This window comes from Python bivittatus, unplaced genomic scaffold (genome assembly GCF_059951505.1).
Source record: "Python bivittatus isolate LINGU-HERP-01145 unplaced genomic scaffold, Pbiv_v1 ctg000070_np1212, whole genome shotgun sequence".
Taxonomy (NCBI): Eukaryota; Metazoa; Chordata; class Lepidosauria; order Squamata; family Pythonidae; genus Python; species Python bivittatus.
The window spans coordinates 17,050,515-17,073,697 of record NW_028277034.1 but is presented as its reverse complement, the minus strand read 5'-3'; the positions used below and the strand labels follow the sequence as shown (position 1 = coordinate 17,073,697).

The following is a 23,183-nucleotide window of genomic DNA, read 5'->3' as shown; positions in this document are numbered from 1 at the left end:
ATGTGCAAATGGCTGGCAAAGACCACTGCTGATGTTTAACTAGACTCCTGAGGTGTTACAAAAGCCTCTGCATTCCCCAGAGCAAAAACTGTTTTTCTTCCAGATTCAGAGGCTAGTTGTTTACTACTTTTCTTTTTTAAAACTTTAGTAGAGAACATTTGCAATAGTCCTTTATGCTTGGATTAACTGTACATTGTAAATATCATAATAAAGAATTCAACTAGGAGGTTTGAAAAAGAGCCACTAGAAATGCAAATCTAAACAGTTTTTTTTAAAATAATTTTATTGAAGATTACATGTACAGATAAAACGAATGCAAACTATAAAAAAATAAAAGCGAAAAAGTGAAAAAGTACAGAGGAAAAAGGAAAAGAAAAAAGAAATTAGAAAGAAAAAGGAAAAAAAAACTTCTCCCTTTGTCCCAGCAAGTGTAAGCAACATTAACAACTTATCACCATCTCTAAACTACAACAATCTCTTCATCCCCTAGCTCACCTCATTCTCTATAAACAAATCTTTAAAACCTCATTATCCATCCTAATCAACAAAAGTCCATTAAGGGTTACCAGAAATAACAACCTATCTATTATAAACTTGATCTAATAAACTCACTTGAATTCTTTCCTTTTACATGTATATCTCATTTTCTATCATTAAATAAATCCCCCAAACCTCATCATTCATATCTACTCAGTTAAAATCTAATAAAACTTACTAGAGATAACAACATAACTATTTTACCCTTCATCAGATAAATTTAAAATACCACAAATGAACTCTTTCCCATAAAACTCTTATCTATAAACAAAACCTTAGAGCATCGGCATCTAGACCTGGTCAAAGAAAATCCATTAACAATTTCCAGAAATGACAACCTATCAATGTTAACCTTGGTCAAATAAACCAACATTATATTCCTTCCACTTCCCCCAGCAATCTTATCTTTAGTTCCTTCAAATAGTGTCCAAACATGTGGTTTCTTTTCATTTTTTCTTTCTCTACTCACAAAATCATTGACAACCTTAACAAATCTATTTTGTAAAACCAATATAAAAAGGTTATCCAAGTAATTCTTCTGGTCTCTTATTTATACATCCTTTTTGGTTATTAGAACATCAGCTGGTTTCATTTATATGTTCAATATTTTGTCTTTTTCCATATCCTTCTTGTAGCTTATCATTTTTAAGTCCACATTTAAATCAATTTCAGTCTTGCCCAGTAAAACATGGTCCCCTTCCATAGCGTGATCTAGTCTATCAAGAATGGTAGAGATCTTTAAAACTAATTTCTGAGTGTATTGTTCACAAATATCTCTCAATGCATCCATTGTTTTATTTCCTTTTGGTGCCCTCTAGTGTCCAATATTCAAAGTCTCATCTCCTCATGTTGTTTTTCCTCTGAATGTAAAAAAATATGAAAATTTTCCCATGGGAAGGATTTTTATAATCAATTTCAAAATTTTATTAAACCAGTCTGGACCCTTAGTCCATTTATACCTTTCTAAAATCAACCCTCTAATCACCCTTCTGCTGTTCATTAAAAAAAAAATTATAAATCAAACATGTACTTAAGACTTCTTTTGTAGTGGTTTGAAGTAAATTCACCCACTGTAGTCCATAAAAACTTGTCATTCCAGAGGTTCTCAATATTAAAAAGCAATAAAAAGTTATTCCAAAGTGATTAAGAAATTAGAATCAGCCAAATTTTGAGTCCTTAAACACTACATTACAACTATGAGCTTAGATGTAATTCCTCAACTAACAGCCACTCAATTCACAAGCCGACTGCAAAAACTTCTATTCCTGCAGGTTACTCATGAGGAACAGCTGTCCGGAGTACGTGTGGGCTATTTCATGATCTCTCTTTTCTCTGGAGTGATTTTGCCAGTCCAGATCCTTCATCCGGCTGTGGATTTCAGCTGTAATGTTGTCTCTATTTTTTCAGGGATGTCTTCAATTCGCTACTCACCGAAAGTCGCAAATCTAAATACTCTCAGTTATTTATTTTTTTATTTGGACGGCCTAGGCTTCCTGTAATTCTCCTGTAATTTCTTTGATTAACTTTCTATTGATTTATTGTTTACATGGAACTTTAATGTGTGAGTTCCATGGATATAAAATGCTTTCCTATGAAATACCAAAACACTGTATCTAACTTAAAATGTTAGACATACATACAAACAGTTCATTTCAGCAAATGTAAACATTTTAAATAATGTATTTTAAAATATGTATTTTTGCAAGCTATTTTCCAGAATATGTGCATTTTGAAAGACAATTGTCAAAGAAATATACCTTGTGTACTTTGTACACTTTTAACACACAGTTGCATCAGAAATTCTGAATACAGAAGCCAAAGAATGACTGCATTTTGATTTGGGCATTAGTTTAGTAAGTGCAAATCATGTCATTTCACTATAGAGGAAATGAATTCCCTATCACAAGATACAGCATGTCCAAGAGTAGTGATACTAACTTAGAAGTCTAAAAAAGCAACTTCTACAAGGAGACAACATTGGGTTTATTTAGCTGGGAAGGGAAGGGAAGGGAAGGGAAGGGAAGGGAAGGGAAGGGAAGGGAAGGGAAGGGAAGGGAAGGGAAGGGAAGGGAAGGGAAGGGAAGGGAAGGGAAGGGAAATGCAAGACAGTTTGGTAGCCTTCTAAAAATATCTGACAGGCCTATAGGAGCAGGATTTTAAAGGTCTTTTGCTTATATAACTAAAGAAGGTTTTTACATATGGAAACAAAAAACAAGGGCAGATATATTTTATTGCTCATTATAACAAGCATGTGTGTTCTCACAATGTCATCAAACAAAGATTATATGAAATGCCCATTACGGAGGAAAAAAATGACAACATCACAAACTGATGGAAGAATGGCTGAAAAAAATAATTCAAAGTCGATTTCCTTCATGTTTTTCATACTGTTAGCATCCTGTTGATTATCTGGCACAACACTGCTTTTCTTTCTCATGGGAAAGGTTATTTCTCTCCTGATCACTTCCCCATTATTTTGGAATACCGGTTATCTTCACATTTCATCTCTGACTTCTTGTTAATATTTAGTGTTGTCTTAATATTGAATAGATGGAAATCCTAATTTTGATGAATTATCACTAGGTCTTAGTTACAGTCAGTTCATTATGTCCATTTCCACATCAGTTCACTAATAATTTTATCACCAAAATGGTCCAATGAAATGTTTCATATATGTACTTTGGTACATATTTTATCAAACATAGATATTTTTGCAATCATTTTGTGCATTATTTTAGCAAGAAAATTCAATATTGTGTACATGTCTCCATTTTTTCTTGAAATAGTATATATGGAGAAAGTTAAACTGTGCAGATAGAGCTGGGCATGTCCAACAGAGAACAGCCACAGAGACATCAGCAAGAAGCATAGCAGAGTCTAGATGGGGCCACTTTCAAAACACAGGTAAATAAATTCAATATAATCCTGCTTCAAATTCTCCAGTGAACAAAGCAAAGCATCTTCACCATTTCCCACAAGAAATAAACATATAATAGCATGAAACCAACCAACCAAGTAACAGGAATTTGCATACAAAGGTACAAAACAGTAAGTTCTGGAGCAATGAATATCAATGCATGTGTCACCAGAGAACAGGTTCATCTTCAAGGTACCAAAAGTGTATTATATGTACCTATGTGTTTTGCAATCAAGGTATTTCCTATAGAGTATTTTTTTTCAACATATTCCATTTCCCTTTGAATTCTAAGTATGAACAACATAAGGCTCTACTACAGGCCTCATCATCTGAGCTGTAGTCTTTCTGTGTTATATTCTGCAGGGAGATATCCATGCAGCATATATATTTTCTGCAGTGACATGGCAGGATGGTCATTGACATGAGTGAAGTTCTTTTTCAAAAAGATTTATTGCCTTGGTGGAAAATTCTTTGTCCCTTTTCAGAGCTGGTGTAAAGTTGTATCATAAATAATGGAATAGCCCACTACATCGCTCTTTTTCAGCTCTTAGTCATATTTGTTTTCCATAGCAGTAAGACAAAAAGCTCCCTTTCTGGTATGATCTACCAATGCAGCTATGTGTTCCAGTGGTTATATGTAGCTGACCATTGTTTTTATTTTGATTTAATTGGATTTGAATCTTATAATACATCTCTCTAAGAATTTGGGAGAAGTAACTATAGGGGTAGCCATGAATTTAATCTGACATAACAAGTATAACATTGCATTCTATAACATATTTTCTTATGCATTTAATTATGTTTTAACTTTATCTTGTAGCATTGTTTAAACCTATTTACCATGGCATGCATATTTGGGGGTAATTTTCACTTTCACAGTTAGATGCATATTTGAAATCTTTTACCTACCTGTACTAAGACATGTTATGTGAAGGGGAAAATACATAGTTCTAATCAAACTGGTCTAGAGGAAAATCAAAATACTTCATATATCAGGACTACAAATTCAGTGATTTAGATCTAAAGAAAAAGCACTCATTCTTGAAAACTAAACTTGCAGTTGGATATCATTTCATGATAACGGAGGTTTCTATGATATTACAAATAATATTAAGCCAGTTCTTTTTAACTGAAACTGCCAAAGTACTGCTGAAATCTCAACTATAATATGGCAAAGACAAATTGATATTTCTTCCATGGCTGGCAACTTTCTGTAGAAATTTTTACAATTGATTTTATAAGCCCAGGGAGAGAAAAATCTTAAAACCTTTCTAGTTTTCATATAGAAATTAATTTAGTGTAGCAGAATGAAAGGTACATAACACTATTTTTTAAGAAAATGTCTCCAACTTTGAGAACCGTGCATGCAAAAATGTGGTGTGCTATTCAGGGAGGGAAAAGCTGTGAGCACAGCCAACATAAACTGCAAATAGACGCTATACTGGAATAATGATATATATTTCAGTACTGACTGTTCTGCACTTCAGATTGCATAGCCCTTTCTGGCCTGGACTTCACAAATACAGTGAAAAATAGAAACAATGTATGTTATGTATAATTACATAATACAAATAACATGCATGATTCTTCTTATAAATTAAAAAAAATCCAAAATGTGTGTATATTGCTGAATGGTATGATGCCTCAACTCTAGAACTTCTATTATAAATAATAATAATCACAATGCTAATCTGTCATATTAAGACTTATTAAAAATACCCAGATCTATTTGTGTATAAACAGTTGCTATACTTTACTATGTGTGATATTATAAAGAAAATTTTTGAGCATTGGAAATTTTGGTAAAGATTACAGTTTTACTAGCAGCAATCCTGGACACTTTCAATCAGATTCAGATTTCTTTTTTTCTCTCTTTTTCCTTTTTTATGAGGATGACAGCTTTTAATTAAATGTTTAATGCCTATTCATGAAGTGGAAAAAAAAAACAATAGTTTAAAGAAAAGTTATGCACATATTTATATTGTTCCAAGTTTTAGATCACTATTTGTGTTTCAAAACAAAGTGATAAAATCATTTTGTTCATTAGAGCAAAACTTTGAACATTTGCTCTAGATGGTTGCAACTGGTTTACTTTTGTCATGGATGACAAAACCTAAGCTGATATAATTATACTTTTAAGGATTTGTAATTGGTTTCTGTGTTTAAGATGTTATATTAATAATTTGTCTATGTATGTATCTCATGTCTCATATACAGTACACGAATTGCATTTATTTATCTAAACACATAAAAAATGCAGAACGTATATTATGGACAAAGGACCCAAAGGAAAAAAAAATCTACAGTTCTGAATTTTTAATACTTAATTCTTTATAGTTGTTTATACTTTCTACTGCAAATGCATTTGTATTTCTTTCTTAAAAAAAAAATATTTTACTGTAATAATCTAAACTGGTTCTGAGGAGGAAAATCCTGCAGTGTATGTGTGTGTGTGTAAGTTTATATTATATTATAATAGACTTTGCTTTAGAAATTATTTCAAAGGAGAATGGGTGTAGTGTGGTGTTCTGACATTTGATTAGCTGTGAAGGGGCAAAGGATTTACATGAATGGCCAGTTTTCAGTGCATAATTCTCTCTTGCACAGTCTCTCTGGTTTCCCATACTTTCATTAAATCCTAAGGCAGTGTTGTCCAAACTTGGCCACTTTAAGATGAGTGGACTTCAACTCCCAGAATTCTGGGAGTTGAAGTCCACTCATCTTAAAGTGGCCAAGTTTGGACAATACTGTCCTAAGGAACAGATCATTAAGGATATTCTACCCCTTTAAGGTCTTCCTTGAGCTTAGCTACTATCAGTGCTAAGGAAGAGGTTTGCCCATAAGAATTTCAAAAGGCCGCCTATGCTCAGCAATGTGTTGTGCTCAAACAATTTCACATACTTCTATGCTACTATCAAAAGCAAAAATAAGTAAATCAGTGCATTGTGTTGGTGCTATTTTTTTCCAATTTCCAATGTTTCCACTCATCCCAATTCATACTAAAAAAATGTTTGATTTTCTCACAGTGGATGTATTTTGGTTGGCAATTACTTAATGCACTGTAAAGAGTAAGGAATAGGACTTTGACAAAGTTATGAAGGATCTGTTGCCTAGGCAAAGGGGGCCAAAGCATTTTTCAAGCCCTGAAAATCAAGATAATATTGCCTCCCTGATTCACCAAACTATAAGAAGAGGGCAAAGGGTGGAAGGTGGTACAATACAATTAGACATGCAAGATTCTGTCATTACAACAAATCACAATAAATTATGTTTAGCCTTCTTGTACAGTTGATTTTCTGCTCTGGTCTACCTAGTGGGGCAGACATGTACACAGTTTGCAAAGCATTTTCAGTAACAAAATTGTTATGATTGCTACCACACTCTAAATAGCTGAGCAGACTTTTCTATAATACTTAGGTTGCTACTTTTATAGCAGAAGTGCTTTGAAAAAAAGGGGGAATTCCGAGGATAACGGAGAGTAAGAGTCTGAGTGTTGATCAGAATAATGCTAAGTTAGATAAATTGATATACAAATATGAAGTAAATTATTTTCTCCTTAATTCATATTTGATATGCAGTTCTACGCATATCTGTACATATATAAGCCACATTGAATTCAGTAGAATTTACTCCAAAGGAAAGATGACATGGTAATTCAATTTGTATTTTAATGCAAACTGAATTCTAGAACAATGAGCAAACTAGGCTATAACAATATTTTGTCATTTATATGTTTTGCAAATTTTTGTGAGGCATTTCTCCAACAACAACAACAACAAAACCCCACAAAAATGCATATATTCAGAGAAATAATATAGAAAAATATTTTTATTAGAGAACATTTCTCAAATATATAATAGGAAATTATATTGTATTGCATTGCATTGCATTGTATTATATTAATGCATATCTTACCATAAATAATCACAAAATACAAATTAGTTTTAACACTGATTTTCAAAAGTTAAATTGATAGGAAAATGGAATCAAGGTTTTTTTTTAAATGAAACTGTTTCATCATCAAAAAAGATTCATCTGTCCCACTGATTCCCAGCAAAATATATATAGATTGGTTGCCTAAAATAAATATTTATTTTTATTTAAATTTCAAATTTAGTCACCACCCATCTCATTCAAAGAGTGATTCTGGGCAGTTTACAATAAAATAAGAATAACTATTGATTAAAGTTCAATAAAATAATGCTCATAAATAATGTCTTCCAAGGCACTGATGGTAAATAAAGGTTATTAAACTATGGAAAAGGAAATCAACCCTGACTGCTCATTGGAAGGATTGATAATGAAGCTCAAGTTCAGATACTTTGGTCACCTAATGCGAAGAGAGATCTCTTTGGAGAAGACCCTGATGCTGGGAAAGATTGAAGGCAAAAGGAGAAGAGGACGGCAGAGGATGAGATGGTTAGATAGCATCACTGAAGCAATGAGCATGAAACTGAGCAAACTCAGGGAGGCAGTGAAGGACAGGAAGGCCTGGCGCAATATGGTTCATGGGGTCACGAAGAGTTGGACACGACTTAATGACTGAACAACAACAACAACAACAACAACAAAACTATGGAAGCGTCTTCAGGGTGCCAGCCACCCCCAGGGTTGGTTACCCCTCCTCGTGCCCCACACGAGTTGGCAGAGCCAGGTCTTCACCCCTTTCCAGAAGGTCAAAAGAGTGGGGGCCTGCCTCACCTCTGTGGGGGGAGTGAAGAGTATTCCATACGGCAGGGCAACAGTAGAGAAGGTTCTCCTCCTGGGCCCTGCTAGTTGACATTCCTTCATAGATGGGTCTGTAACACATCTTTTCTGCCTGACTGGATGGGATGTGTGTTTGTGTGTATGTGTGTGTGTGTGTGCACGCTTTGACTTATTAACTCCCCTTTAATCACATAAAGGGAATTGATAAAGGAGTTTAACTATTATTCTTATACCAGAATAATTTCCTAATTATATGGATTTGCATGTGAGCAGCATTTATTGTCAGTATTTCTGTCATGACTGATTTGTATATATTTTTAAGCCTGCAAAACATCTATGCAATTCTCTAGGTATTTGTGATCCCTTATCAGGAGTTTTTTATACTTTGACTAGGGATAAGAAGAATGGAGGGATTAGAAGAATGGAGGGATCCTAAAACACGTGGTAAGGCACAATATATGGCTGATGAACTGCATTCAGTTTGTTAGGTTATGAAGTAGAGAGGTGATTTTTCTTAAACCAATAGAAGAGACTATATATAGCTCAGGGTTAAATTATGGAGTCCTTGGTGTTCTCTGAGTGGGTGTTTTCTTGCAGATGTTTCATTACCTGGCTAGGTAACATCTTCAGTGCTAGAAAGCAGTGGGGTTTGCTGTCTGTTCTGCAATACAGTAGTTTGTCCTGTTAGTGTTGGTGAGGGTGTTGTTTTCTCCTTGGTAGTTCCTTGATTAGGCTGTTGTTTACTGCTTGATTATTTTTCTGAGTTAGTAGTTTGGTAACGTTGGTAACAGAAAACATAAGGCAGACAATCATATCATTGATCAAAAGGACACAGAATCAGAACCAACTCAAAGCAGAGGATAGAGCAGCCCTCAAAAACCTAAGAAGAACCAAAGTATCATCATCCTCCCAGCAGACAAAGGCCAAACCACAGTTATCATGGATAGATCACAACACTTACAAAAAGCCATTACTGGAGGACAAAGAAACTTATATCCAGTAAACACCAACCCAATACAGAAACTAGACAACCTGATCAAGAGGATCCTTAACAACATAACCAAGAAAGGCCAAATCACAAAAGAAGAATAGTGACAGATGAAAAGCAGTGGACCCATTCTCCCATGCTTCTATGGACATCCAAAAATACACAAGTCCGACATACCTCTCCGTCCAATTGTATCATTACCAGGGATCCCAACATACAACATAGCAAAAGAACTTACTAAAAAGCTTGGACATATCACAGAGGGAAGCAAATATTCTATCAACTCCCCACTACAGTGCCTCCAGAAAATTAAAGACCTAAAAATAGATGAAGATGAAATTATGGTTTCATTCAATATCACAGCATTCTTAACATCCATAGCCCCAGAACTAGCAAAATAATCCTTGTCAACAGTGCTACACAACATACCCAACCTAACCAAATACACTAAGGTCGAAATATCCAGAATCATGGACCTCATCAACCTCTGCCTGACTACCTACTTTCAGTCTGATGGACAAATATACCAACAAATCAGAGGAACACCCATGGGATTGCCACTTCCAGGACTCATAGCAGAGACTGTAATGCAGCATCTACAAACTATAGTACTTCGACGCATACAACCAAAAGTATGGATCTAGTATGTAGATGACATCTTCATTATAATGTGATTCCACAGAAATAAAAAAGGAACAACTAGAGAAGACACATGAAACAATCAACAACATCTTCAGAGGAATACAATTCATAATAGAAGAAGAAAATAACACCCTATCCTTCCTGGATATCCACATCAGCAGAAGAAATGACGACAAATTAGAAACACAAGTCTATCAAAAAACAATCCGCACTAACCAAGTGCTCCATTACCAATGTAACAATCCAATCTCCTGTAAGAGGAGCTGTGTAAGAACATTATTCAGATGCACACTGCAGCAACCCTGACAGCAGAAAAATGAAACAGACCACCTATATAACATCTTCCAACAAAAGGGATATCCATGCAACTTTATCAAAAAGTGCCTAACTATTCAACCTACCATAGCACAACCAATACAAGCTATGAAAAGGATAAAACTACCCTATGTAAAAACATCTCAGAAATAACCAACAGACTATTACAACCATATGGCATCACTGTAGCACACAAACCAACTAAAGCCCTCCAAAACATCTTAAGTAAACCAAAAGACCCAGTAGTCCAAGAACAAAACACAGGAGTCATCTACAACATGTAGTGTAAGGACTGTAATAGCCACTATGTAGGACAGGCAGAAGACAAGCCATGAACACCAACTGGCAGTCAGAAGACACGATGAAAACTCCTTAATCTCACAACACATGGACAGACTCAAGCATAGTTTCAACTGGGAAACTGTGAGCATCCTAGCTAAATCCAAAAACATGAGGGAATTCTGGAAGCTTGGTAATCAGACAAGTCAGCCATCAACAGGCACAGAGAGATAAATAACATTTACATACCATTCAAAAGAGACAATAAAAAGCTAAAAAGGAAACAAAAAGAGCAGAATACCTCCTTGCCAGCAATCAACACCCAGATAAGCAGGGATTAACACCAGGATTAACACCAGACAAACAATCAAACAGTAAACAATAGCCTATTCAATGAAATACCAAGGAGAAAACAACACCCTCACCAACACTGACAAGGCAAGCTACTGTATGTAAACAGAGAGCAAACTCCAGTCTCTTCTAGTACTGAAGATGTTACCTAGTCGGGTAACAAAACATCTGTAAGAAAACAACCAAGCTTAGAGAACACCAAGGACTCCACAGTTTTCTTAAACCATTATATTTGCAATAGGCCTGAGTAAAATATAGAAAATCTAATCATACTTGGCTGCTTGGATTAAATAACTGGGCTGTGAGTATACTTCCGGATACCTAATGTTGTTCTTTATTTTAAAATCCTGTTTTACCTAATATAAATGAAATCAATAATCAATGAAGACAAATTGTCTTGTCTGTCACAATAAATACTTGCAGGAGGCTATTAACACACTCTCTACAGAAAAGGATATCAGCACAGTACACTGCATTGAGTTAACTCTGAAAGATATAGGATCTTTTGCACTTCTCAGGCCATATTGGAAACCTTATGACAATACAGTAGTAAAAACTTTTTGGAATATCAGAAACCAGATTATCCTGACAAAGTGACCACTGCTTAGTCATAGAATACAAGCTTTGCATGAAAAAGCACCCCAAGTTCAATCTGAAGTATCTCCATTTAAAGCTGTAAAAACACTGTGGTATGAGTTAGTATAAAATAACTTTTTCCAACCCCCAAAATGTTTGAATCTACAGCTCTCAGATGCATTTATATTGGCTGGAAATTCAGGGTCCCAAACATCTGAAAAGCACCAGATGATGTAAACATCATCTTCGTTTGAATATGGGTATATACTGATTGGTATATTATCTGAATAATATTTTGAATGCTACTAGTGCTTTGTGATAAGATATATTTCTTAAAATGTTGGCATTTTATATTAGTTAATTACTATACTTAAGATAACTTACCTGCACAACCTTCTGAGACTGTACATCAACAATTAGCACTCTGTCTAAAGTCGGCTGAGTTACATATATGAATTTATCCTTTACATTGGCAGCTGATGCCCAGACACATTGCTGTACTTCATTCCTATCAGTTTTTGGACAGACTTCATCCTAGAATTAAAATAAAATTTGGGGTGAGTGGACAGAAGGGGAAGAATGCAACTACTTTAGAAAGCAATCATTTTGCAGGAACTCAGACATCTAGAGAAAATGAGATCATATCTGCAACAAGATAAAATGAAATTTAGTTATTATTTTTCTCGTTTCAGATACAAAATTATGTTTTATGCAACAGCATCAGGATGCCCTCCCTCCTTAAACAAACTAGCTTTCTTTTAAACTTACTTTTAAAATGTTGGTTAAATAATATTCCTTTTTATCTGAATAGATTAGGCAATAGATGTGAACTTTTTAAGATTTTAGATATACACAGAATGCTACCTTGTAGTTATATTTCTATTTCAGGTAGCAAGATGTGAAAGATACTGAAAATATTTGCCAATCACACCAGGCAAAACTGGACTAAATAAAAAAATAGATTAGATTCCAAGAAGTTTCTTGTATTCCAGGAATATATCTGACATTGTATCAACACATTGTTAATTATCTTTATACTTCATTTTAGAAAAAGAAAAGTTATGATGCCCTACTTCTAAATAAAAATGTAACAGTTTATAAAATGTTGGTAACCTCAGTGTGTTGGATTTAAAACAATATTATGCTCAGGTAAATCCACAGAAATGAATAGGAGTTCAGTTAGACATTTATGACTGAATTTCTTTTTGATGTAAATGAGTTCACCTAAATATGACTAAGGTGTTCCATGTGGCAGCTTTAAGATGGAAATTAAGCTGGCTTAAGAAAGCACTGTCCAGATTTCAAGTTTGGCAGATTCTGGCTAGACATTCAGTCCCAACAGCGGCTACTGAAGCCCATGATTGATGAATTTCCCTGCTTCCTTACCCAGCCTACCCCTGGCAAGAAAGCAAGTGCCAATTGATTTCTTTTCTGTCAGCAGATCTTCGAGGGCAGGTGGTTTCTATTTGCATGAACAAACAACATTCAGCAATTATAGAATCATAAAATTGGAAAGGACTTTAGAAACTTGTAGTTCTAATGCAGGCTGATGAGTACATTAGCTGCTTGCTCAGTGAGTATTTCACAGGTCTGCAGGTGGACTGGTAGAAAAAAGGCCACATTGCCTCATTTCATCATTCTCTCTGTCTGTTGAGCTAGAAGGGGAAACTGGCAAACACTTGCCAAGTTCATTCCAGCCTTTTTGCTCAACCAAAATACTTTCTCTGAGTATTCGGCTTTTAAAGCCTATTACAAGAACTTCAACAAGCCAGAACATTACTGGATTCTAATCCAGGACACCTGGAAGGTATAACTGCTCTGGGAAAGAAGGCGGGGTGTGTGTGTGTCTTCCTCTGTTTTATGATTGTCAGGAGCAAGTTTGGGGTTTGCTTGCTGTACTTGCCACGCAAAAGCATCACATAAACACACAGGATCCTTTCCTCCCAAAATCCCTCTCCTTCTTGAAGCCTTCCATTTCTCCATACTAGCCATATCCAGACTCTTGTACTCCATCATTTTTCTACTTTTAAGACATTTTTGTGGAGGCAATTTAAAAAGTCATATTTTATCAGTTCACTGGCTAAAAAGAAAAAGAAACTAATGCCCACTGCTTCACTGTTCCAGTAGCCCAGGATGAAATAGCCTCGGAGACCAGCAACTAGAAGGGAGAGGCTGTGCACACCATAACACATACTATCCAACCTACATTAACATGAAAGCAGACAACACAGCATCATTTTTGCTGGCAAAGGTTGAAGAACATTACCCTTGACACAAACAATAAAACATGGCCAGAGTTAGCCTTTATGGCAGAATAGAAGGAGGTTCATAATAACTTTGCATGTTCATGATGGGGCCTTCCTTGCACCAGGGCAAGTGGGAGGAGCATTAACCCTGCATTATTACAATATTACGAGATGGGAAAATACATATTACCAAAAGTATAGTCATGTTTATTGTATTTGCTCAAGTAATGCTGAGAATGCTTTGCAATTATGTATGTCATTCTTGTTAATGTAGTAACAGGAACCAATAGAGATCCATTCTTTTAAATTGAAGCATAATGTTAATAGAGTTTTCAGTTGCTATATATATAAGAAATGCAAAAAGAAAAAAGAAAAAGAAAAGAAAAGAAAAAAGAAAAAGAAAAAGAAAGAAAAAAGAAAAGAAAAGAAAAGAAAAAAAGAAAAAAGAAAAAGAAAAAGAAAAAAAAGTTGTGTACAGTTCTAATTTAATGACTAATATGGAGAGAAAGATACTATCTAACAATTCATATATGTAGCATTGGATCTGTATGCATGTATTTATGTATGCCTTTATTTATGTATTTGAAGGCAAAAATATACTTCAGAATTCATGATCCTGGGGAAAGGTGGAGCTACCTTAAGGTGATGACCAGATGCTCCAGGAACATCTTTGGATGCTTCTAAGCACCTTTTAGTTTCCAGATGTATTGGCACAGATTTATACAGCATATTATGTAAATACCACACTCCTAACAAGGCATTATACACCAACTACCAAATATGAAGAGAAATAATTCTAATATGCTAATATTCTAGTACTAATAAATGAAGAAACATAGACCTATACTACTAATTTAATTTTATGTCAAATAATGTAACATTTTAACATTTTTGTTGTTGTTTAGTCGTTAAGTCATGTCCGACTCTTCGTGACCCCATGAACCATATTGCGCCAGGCCTTCCTGTCCTTCACTGCCTCCCTGAGTTTGCTCAGTTTCATGCTCATTGCTTCAGTGATGCTATCTAACCATCTCATCCTCTGCCGTCCTCTTCTCCTTTTGCCTTCAATCTTTCCCAGCATCAGGGTCTTCTCCAAAGAGATCTCTCTTCGCATTAGGTGACCAAAATATCTGAGCTTGAGCTTCATTATCGATCCTTCCAATGAGCAATCAGGGTTGATTTCCTTTAAGATTGACTGGTTTGACCTCCTAGCAGTCCAGGGGACTCTCAAGAGTCTTCTCCAGCACCACAGTTCAAAGGCATCAATTCTTCGGTGCTCGGCCTTTTTTATGGTCCAGCTCTCACAGCCATACATTACTACTGGAAAAACCATAGCTTTGACTATGCGGATCTTTGTCGGCAAGGTGACGTCTCTGCTTTTTAATATGCTATCTAGGCTTGCCATAGCTTTCCTCCCAAGGAGCAAGCGTCTTTTAATTTCATGGCTGCGGTCTCCGTCTGCGGTGATCTTGGAGCCCAAATAAATGAAGTCTGTTACTGCTTCCATTTCTACCCCTTCTATTTGCCAGGAATTGATGGGTCCAGATGCCATGATCTTAGTTTTTTTAATGTTGAGTTTCAAGCCAGCTTTCGCACTCTCCTCTTTCACCCTCATCAAGAGGCTCTTTAGTTCTTCTTCACTTTCTGCCATTAGGGTGGTATCGTCCGCATATCTGAGGTTGTTGATGATTCTCCCTGCAATCTTAATTCCGGCTTGTGATTCTTCCAGCCTGGCATTTCTCATGATGTACTCTGCATATAGGTTAAATAAGCAGGGTGACAGTATACAGCCTTGTCGTACACCTTTCCCTATTTTGAACCAATCGGTTGTTCCATGACCGGTTCTAACTGTTGCTTCTTGGCCCGCATACAGATTTCTCAGGAGACAGGTAAGGTGGTCTGGTACTCCCATCTCTTTAAGAATTTGCCACAGTTTGTTGTGATCCACACAATCAAAGGCTTTTGCATAGTCAATGAAGCAGAAGTAGATATTTTTCTGGAACTCTCGTGCTTTCTCCATGATCCAGTGAATGTTGGCGATTTGATCTCTAGTTCCTCTGCCTCTTCGAAACCCAGCTTGTACATCCGGTAGTTCTCGGTTCATGTATTGCTGAAGCCTAGCTTGTAGGATTTTGAGCATAACCTTGCTAGCATGTGAAATGAGTGCAATTGTGCGATAGTTTGAGCATTCTTTGGCGTTGCCCTTCTTTGGAATTGGAACATAAACTGACCTTTTCCAATCCCGTGGCCACTGTTGCGTTTTCCAAACTTGCTGGCATATTGAGTGCAGCACTTTAACACCATCATCTTTTAGTATTTTAAATAACTCAGCTGGAATACTGTCATCTCCACTAGCTTTGTTGTTAGCAATGCTTCCTAAGGCCCACTTGACTTCACTCTCTAGGATGTCTGGCTCAAGGTCAGTGATCACACCAGCGTGGACATCAGGGACATTAAGATCTTTCTTGTATAGTTCTTCTGTGTATTCTTGCCACCTCTTCTTAATCTCTTCTGCTTCTGTTAGGTCCCTGCCTTTTTTGTCCTTTATCATGCCCATCTTTGCACTAAACGTTCCTTTCATATCTCCAATTTTCTTGTAGAGATCTCTAGTCTTCCCCATTCTATTGTTTTCCTCAATTTCTTTGCATTGTTCATTTAAGAAGGCCTTCTTATCTCTCCTTGCTATTCTCTGGAAATCGGCATTCAGTTGCTTATATCTTTCCCTTTCACCCTTGCTTTTCGCATTCCTTCTTTCCACAGCTATTTGTAAAGCCTCATCAGACAGCCATTTTGCTTTCTTGCATTTCTTTTTCTTTGGGATGGTTTTAATTGCTGCCTCCTGTACAATGTTACAGACCTCTGTCCATAGTTCTTCAGGCGCTCTGTCTACCAAATCTAATCCTCTAAATCTATTCATCACCTTCACTGTGTACTCACAAGGAATATGATCTAAGTCATACCTGAGTGGTCTAGTGGTTTTCCCTACATTCTTCAATTTAAGCCTAAATTTTGCAGTAAGAAGCTCATGATCTGAGCCACAGTCAGCTCCTGGTCTTGTTTTTGCTGTCTGTATAGAGCTTCTCCATCTTTGGCTGCAAAGTATATAATCAATCTGGTTTCGGTATTGACCATCTGGTGATGTCCATGTGTAGAGTCGTCTCTTGTGTTGTTGGAAAAGAGTGTTTGCTATGACTAGCTTGTTCTCTTGACAGAACTCTATTAGCCTTTGCCCTGCTTCATTTTGTACTCCAAGGCCAAATTTGCCTGTTATTCCGATTACTCCTTGACTTCCTACTTTAGCATTCCAATCCCCTATGATGAAAAGGACATCTTTTTGGTGCTAGTTCTAGAAGGTGTTGTAGGTCTTCATAGAAGTGGTCAACTTCAGCTTCTTCAGCATCAGTGGTTGGGGCATAGACTTGGATGACTGTGATATTGAATGGTTTGCCTTGGATACGCACTGAGACCATTCTGTCGTTTTTGAGGTTGTACCCCATTACTGCCTTTCCCACTCTCTTATTGACTATGAGTGCAACTCCATTTCTTCTAAGGGTTTCTTGCCCACAGTAGTAGATATAATGGTCACCCGAATTAAATTCACCCATTCCCGTCCATTTCAGTTCGCTGATTCCCAAGATGTCGATGTTCAATCTTGTCATCTCATGTTTGACCACATCCAGCTTGCCTTGGTTCTTAGATCTTACATTCCAGGTACCTATACAATATTGTTCTTTACAGCATCGGACCTTCTTTTCGCTTCCAGATACATCCACAGCTGAACGTCCTTTCGGCTTTGGCCCAGCCGCTTCACTCTTTCTGGAGCTACTTGGAATTGCCCTCCGCTCTTCCCCAGTAGCATATTGGACACCTTCCGACCTGAGGGGCTCATCTTCCGGCGTCATATCTTTTAGCCTTTTAACATTGTCCATGGGGTTTTCTTGGCAAGGATACTGGAGTGGGTTGCCATTTCCTTCTCCAGTGGACCACATTTTGTCAGAACTCTCTGTCATGACCTGTCCGTCTTGGGTGGCCCTGCACGGTATAGCTCATGGCTTCACTGAGTTACGCAAGCCCCTTCGCCACGACAAGGCAGTGATCCATGAAGGGGTTTAACATTTTACAGAATCCTTAATGTCTATAAATTTTTTCAAAAAGCCTTACTCAGAATTGTAGCACATATGTATGGATTTCTCTTCATTATACTCTTAGGGACAGTTCATCAAAAATATTTTAGCATACTTATAATACTTATTCCTAACATAACGCCTCCCAGAGTTATATTGTGGCTATGTAAATGTGATATGTAAATATATACATACATACATACATACATACATACATACATACATACATACTTAACAACCTCTGTTTGATGCATCCTAGCAGGCTGTTATAGCAATACTTATGAAGTATCAAAGAATTATGATTTGAAGTGAAGAATAAATAGCAGGCACTGATGAGTTTTTAAGCAACTATCTTATTTCCATTCACAGGAACTTCTTTGATACAAAAAAGAAGAAAAAACTGACACCTGTCACATGCACAATTGAATATTTTAAGAGACACAATGTATAGTTTATTCTAGCATTTTGTAGCCTCCATGTCTGACAGTTTTGCTCTGATGCACAGCAAAGGCACAATCTGAATCATCACATGTCAAAATGAAATAGAACTAAATTTCCTAGCCCTACTTAGAATGTGCCTGTGTATAAAGAAAAGGCTGGCATTAAATATAAAATTAAAAATTTATATAAATTTATTTTATATAAATTTATATTTATATCTCAAGATAACACCTATCTGTTAGAAATAATTTAACATTATAGAATATATCCTCTAGATTAAGTTTACATTTATTTATTTTATTTGTATTTACTTATTATTTGACTTGATTTATAAGGCCACCAAACTCATCACTAACTCTGGATACGTACGGATTAAAATAGATGCAATATCTAAAAATACATGACAGTAAACGCAACATGCCAGTTGGGCACACCTTGACTTATTCTAGAGCTTGGGGAAACAAGGTTTCAGAGATTATTTAAGGACTTGCGGGGTCAGGGCAGTCCAAACCTCCGGGGGAATGCTATTGCAAAGGGCAGGTGTCATGACAGAGAATGCCCTGTGGAATAGCATTTCCATTATTTCACATTGCAAGTATTACAGCTAGGATCATGCCACAGTGGAATTTAGCTTAAATATATAGGCCTCATTGCCCATTTTTATCCATTTATTCAGCAGCCTCTGAAAGGACATGAAAATAAAGAAAAGGATCATTTTTCTTGGATTCTCCTACTGATCTTCATGAACTGAACTAATGGGGAATGAAGTGCCTATAGAAATCATTAATGAGAGTAAAAAACAAAATACTTGTGTCTTATTGTTGAGTCTATGCCAGGCACTTCTCATATAGACAGCAGTGCATCATTTGTCTATATTATCTTAATAAAGAAATAAAGGAACATTTTGTGTTTATGATCAATTGATAAACATAGTTTATCACATAGTGTTTATCAATTGTGATCAATTGATAAACATCACAAAAAAACTTTTGCGAATCTGTCATTGACCTTATTCAGAAATATAACCCTGATATCAAGATTTAACAGGACCTAGAGATATAAAGAGACTGCAAGCTATATCAAAGTATGATATAGAGACTGCAAGCTATATCTAAGTATGAACAATAAAGTTTATGTTATGTGATGAATATTCTCTGAATGTGATTGGGGAAAGTAATATGAACTATAGCCTTTGTGCACTGATGTTCTTCAGTATGGTTTGCATATTTTCTTTTCAGCGTCTACCAGAAGTAGAAAGTGTTTCAAGAGAATATAAAAGATCACCTTTAAAAATTTATCACCTTTAAAAATTTATCACAAACAAGATGGCTCTGCAGAGATGTCACCAAATACTACTTTTATACTATGACTGTATTTTGGAGGAACTGATTAAGGCTGTGACTGGTTCCAAAGAGAATATGGTAGTATAGTTAGAACAAATAAAGCTAGTTAAATAAAGCTGAAACATAGAAAATGGTTTTCAGATATTAGACTGCCAGAAAAATCTTGCAAAAATCAGCTTTGTTGTGTCAGGAAGGGAACTACTTCCTTCTCTCATCCCTTTTTGTGATGTGGTGTGTGTGTGTGTATGCTTTCATATATGGGCTATAGGAATAACCTTGAAGAGGAAGAGCTGCAACCAAGACAACAGTCAGATAAAAAAAATCTGAATCCAAAGCAGGAATGTAATTTAACAAAGTGTCTTAGACGTTACCCTCCCTAGTTCTCAAGAAGATAGAGAGAGCAGAGAAGTGTATTCAGACTTGCAAGATTCTGTTACTGTAACAATATAATAAAAGTAGTATTAGCAGCCATAACTTTAATTGTCTAGTTTGGACTACTTCTAAGGGCTGACAGTACCTGTAGGAGGGCAAAGACACCATATGATGAAATGAGCATTGTAACATCATGATGTAAATTGTGTCTGTATTATGTATGCATTGTGACTTCATGTGCCAGCATGTAAGGAGCAAAGGGTGCTTTGCAACTTTGCAATGCACGTTTTTTCATTTGGATGAAACTGTTGCTCTGCAGAGGCCTCTGAATGAGGAGGTCTCCACTCAGAAAAAGTACTGAGGGCACCCTCTGCCATTATCCACTTTAAAAAAAAAAAAAAATCCCTCTCTCTGCCAGTTTATTCAAGAGAAGGAAAGTGGTAAATCTCCCGTCCTTTTATAAGATTTCTTTAAACATTTCCATAGTGGTCACATGATGGGATAAAATAATGATTTTTTTCAATCCTTTCGCCCCCCCCCCTTTTTAAAATTTTTAAAATTAAGAACATCTGATAACATTCCAGGAATAATGTTAATTCATACGAATGCTTCTTGACATTTCCTTGAGCAAAGTTCATTTCATATTTTCTGAGTTACAAATTCTCCCCCTAAAAAAAAAAAAAGAAAAAAGGAAAAGAGAAAAAGTAAAAGAGAAAAAAGAAAAAAGGAGGAAAAAAAGGTTCAGCCTAATTCAGCAGAGTAGAACGGTTTTACTTTATTCAAGGTTCTGAAGTCAGTATAAACAATTTCTTTTATTCCAATAGAGGGGTTTTTTTTTTATTATACACTAGCTTATATAAGTTGCTAGACTACTTCTGTTCAGAATACAATATCAGAAAAGTTATAATGCTAGAAATTTCTATTCAAAAAAGATGCCATAGCTTTTGTGTTCAGAAGTTCTGTTAGAATGATGTATCAGATTTAGATAAATCCCAAATCCAGAGGCAACGGCGAGTAAGTTAAAGATATCTTGAAGGGGCCCATCTGATTTGGTTTCTGCACTCTTCTTGTCCATCAAACTCTGACCCTGATCTATAATCACTTATTCTTTACGATAGGGTTTTGCTTTGTTCCCTCTCTGATCATCAATTAATAAAGAAGAAATCATCCCACAGAAGCACTTAAAAGAAAATAACTTTTTCAGCCAACTGATGGGAAGGTGATATTCAAATTTCATTGACCAGCAATGTCACTACAATTCAATATGCACCCAGTACTAACAAGATTGACAGAATCTCATAGTCATAATGATGGGATGCAATTATTTTATTATGTTTTGTCCACATAACTCTCTCTTAATTAACAAATTATCAAAAATGGTTGTTTCTTCCAGCTCAGGCTAGCTATTAGCTATTTTGGCTTGCTTCATTGAGTAACATTTAAAAATGTTAAATTGATTGCTTGTTCTGTTGTACGTCTCTCCCTGATTACTTGATTGTAGTTGTCCATTGAAGATATACTGTAGGAATAGTACTTTTTGTTCTACTATACCACTTATTTCTAAAATATATAAAATATAACATTGCATTAACAATTTCTATTGTTATTGCTACAGGAACTGTCATTTTATACAGACATTTTGGCCATACAATGTAGGTTTATCTGCATTGAGTTTTGTTCTAATTTTGTTCTAAATTTCTGTAATAACTTCTACTTGTGTATGTGTACAGCTTGAATTTGTGTATTGTATACAGCTTTGTATTTCATTCATTCATTCATTCATTCATTCGGTCTTTCATCATCATCATCATCATCATCATCATCATCATCATCATCATCATTTTTTGTCTATAATAAGGTCAAATTACTGAAAAACTACATGGAAACTAACTTTAGTCTGATTGTACAAAGAATGCAACTATATTATGACTATAAAAATCCAATTAATTCTCCTGCTGCTCTCGGAATAAGCTTTGTCACTTCTACGATGCCCCAAATACCCTATTATACCTTATAATATTACCTTAGGGACTGTCTTTTCCCAGTTGTTTCTACCTGTCCAATCCAGTCCAGCAGGATGGGCATGATCCGGGTCCCATCAGCCAAGGAATGTTGGCTAGCGGAGATCAGGAGACGTGCCTTTTCCGTTGTGGTGCCTGTTCTCTGGAACATCCTCCTTCCTGAGATTAGGATGACCCTGACCCTTTTGGCTTTTTGGAAGACCTGGCTTTATGCCCGGGCCTGGGGCCACAAGCATGCAAAGGGCCCTGTTTCATGGTTGTGCTGATACTGATGGTTTTTAAAGATCTCTTGGCTGTATTTATACTGTATTTATATTTAATTTTCTATATTGTTTTAAGTGTTTGACTGTTTTTATTATTGTTAGCTGCCTAGAGCCACTGGTCTGGGATGGGCGGCTATATTAATTGAATGAATGAGTGAATGAATGAATGAATGAATGAATGAATGAATGAATAAACAAATAAATAAATAAATAAATATTAAAAAGTTCAATATATCTGGAATCAATCTATTTTCAGCAGCAGTGGGCAGAGATGTATTTGAAGAACAAGGTTGAAAGTTTCATTTTACAAGTTATAATTTGCAGACAAAGGATATAATTCTCTACACAGGATTAAATCTCATTAAGTTCATATTGGTGTATTCCTATGTAAGGCTATAGAGAATTACAGATTTGAGAGTATTTCTGTTTAAGGGATTAAAAGTTTCTGGTCTTAAATCTCCAAAGATGCAAATCTATACCCAGTTATCTAGAAGTAAATATTATTAATTTCAACAGGACATCCTTTTAAGTTGGCAAAGTTGTATACAAAAAGAATCTGAGTAAAAAAAAAGTTATGTTTACATGTCCAATCTTATTTATTTATTAGGAAGGCAGATAGATAGACACGCAGACAGAATTTATATGGCTGCACAATTCAAACATTACAACTCTGGGTAGTTTACAGCAACCCAAAAATCCAAACAAAAGTACAACTTGAATTAAAAGCAAGCAATCATTCATAGACGACCTGGCTCACATTAATAACCCTTCCCTTCCAGATAGGAACTCTGGTCATCCCATTCCCCAATGCCTGAGGAAAATTATGGTTTGTTTAAACAAATGAATACATGAAAAGCATATATTTATTTAGTAGGTACTATATTTCACAATGTGCGGCAGTATGTGAAGCACTTGACTCTGAATCATTAAATCAACCACATCTTTTTCCAGGCTCACTCAGCTGCTTTGAAAAGCTACTCCTAGTAATTTTTGCATGTGTGCACGTTCATTGCCACGTCACTTTGATTTTTCTCAAGAACCTAATTGGCTTTGCATGCAGG

At 35.8% G+C, this 23,183-nt stretch overlaps 1 protein-coding gene across 1 annotated transcript in view; it reads right to left on the bottom strand.

Moving 5' to 3' along the window:
* FSTL5 (follistatin like 5) overlaps positions 1-23,183 on the bottom strand; it is a 372,757-nt gene that overhangs the window by 23,690 nt on the left and 325,884 nt on the right. The window contains exon 12 of the mRNA XM_088132701.1: positions 11,697-11,846. Within this exon, the coding sequence (XP_087988827.1) occupies positions 11,697-11,846 (150 nt within the window). The remainder of the gene's footprint in view (positions 1-11,696; positions 11,847-23,183) is intronic.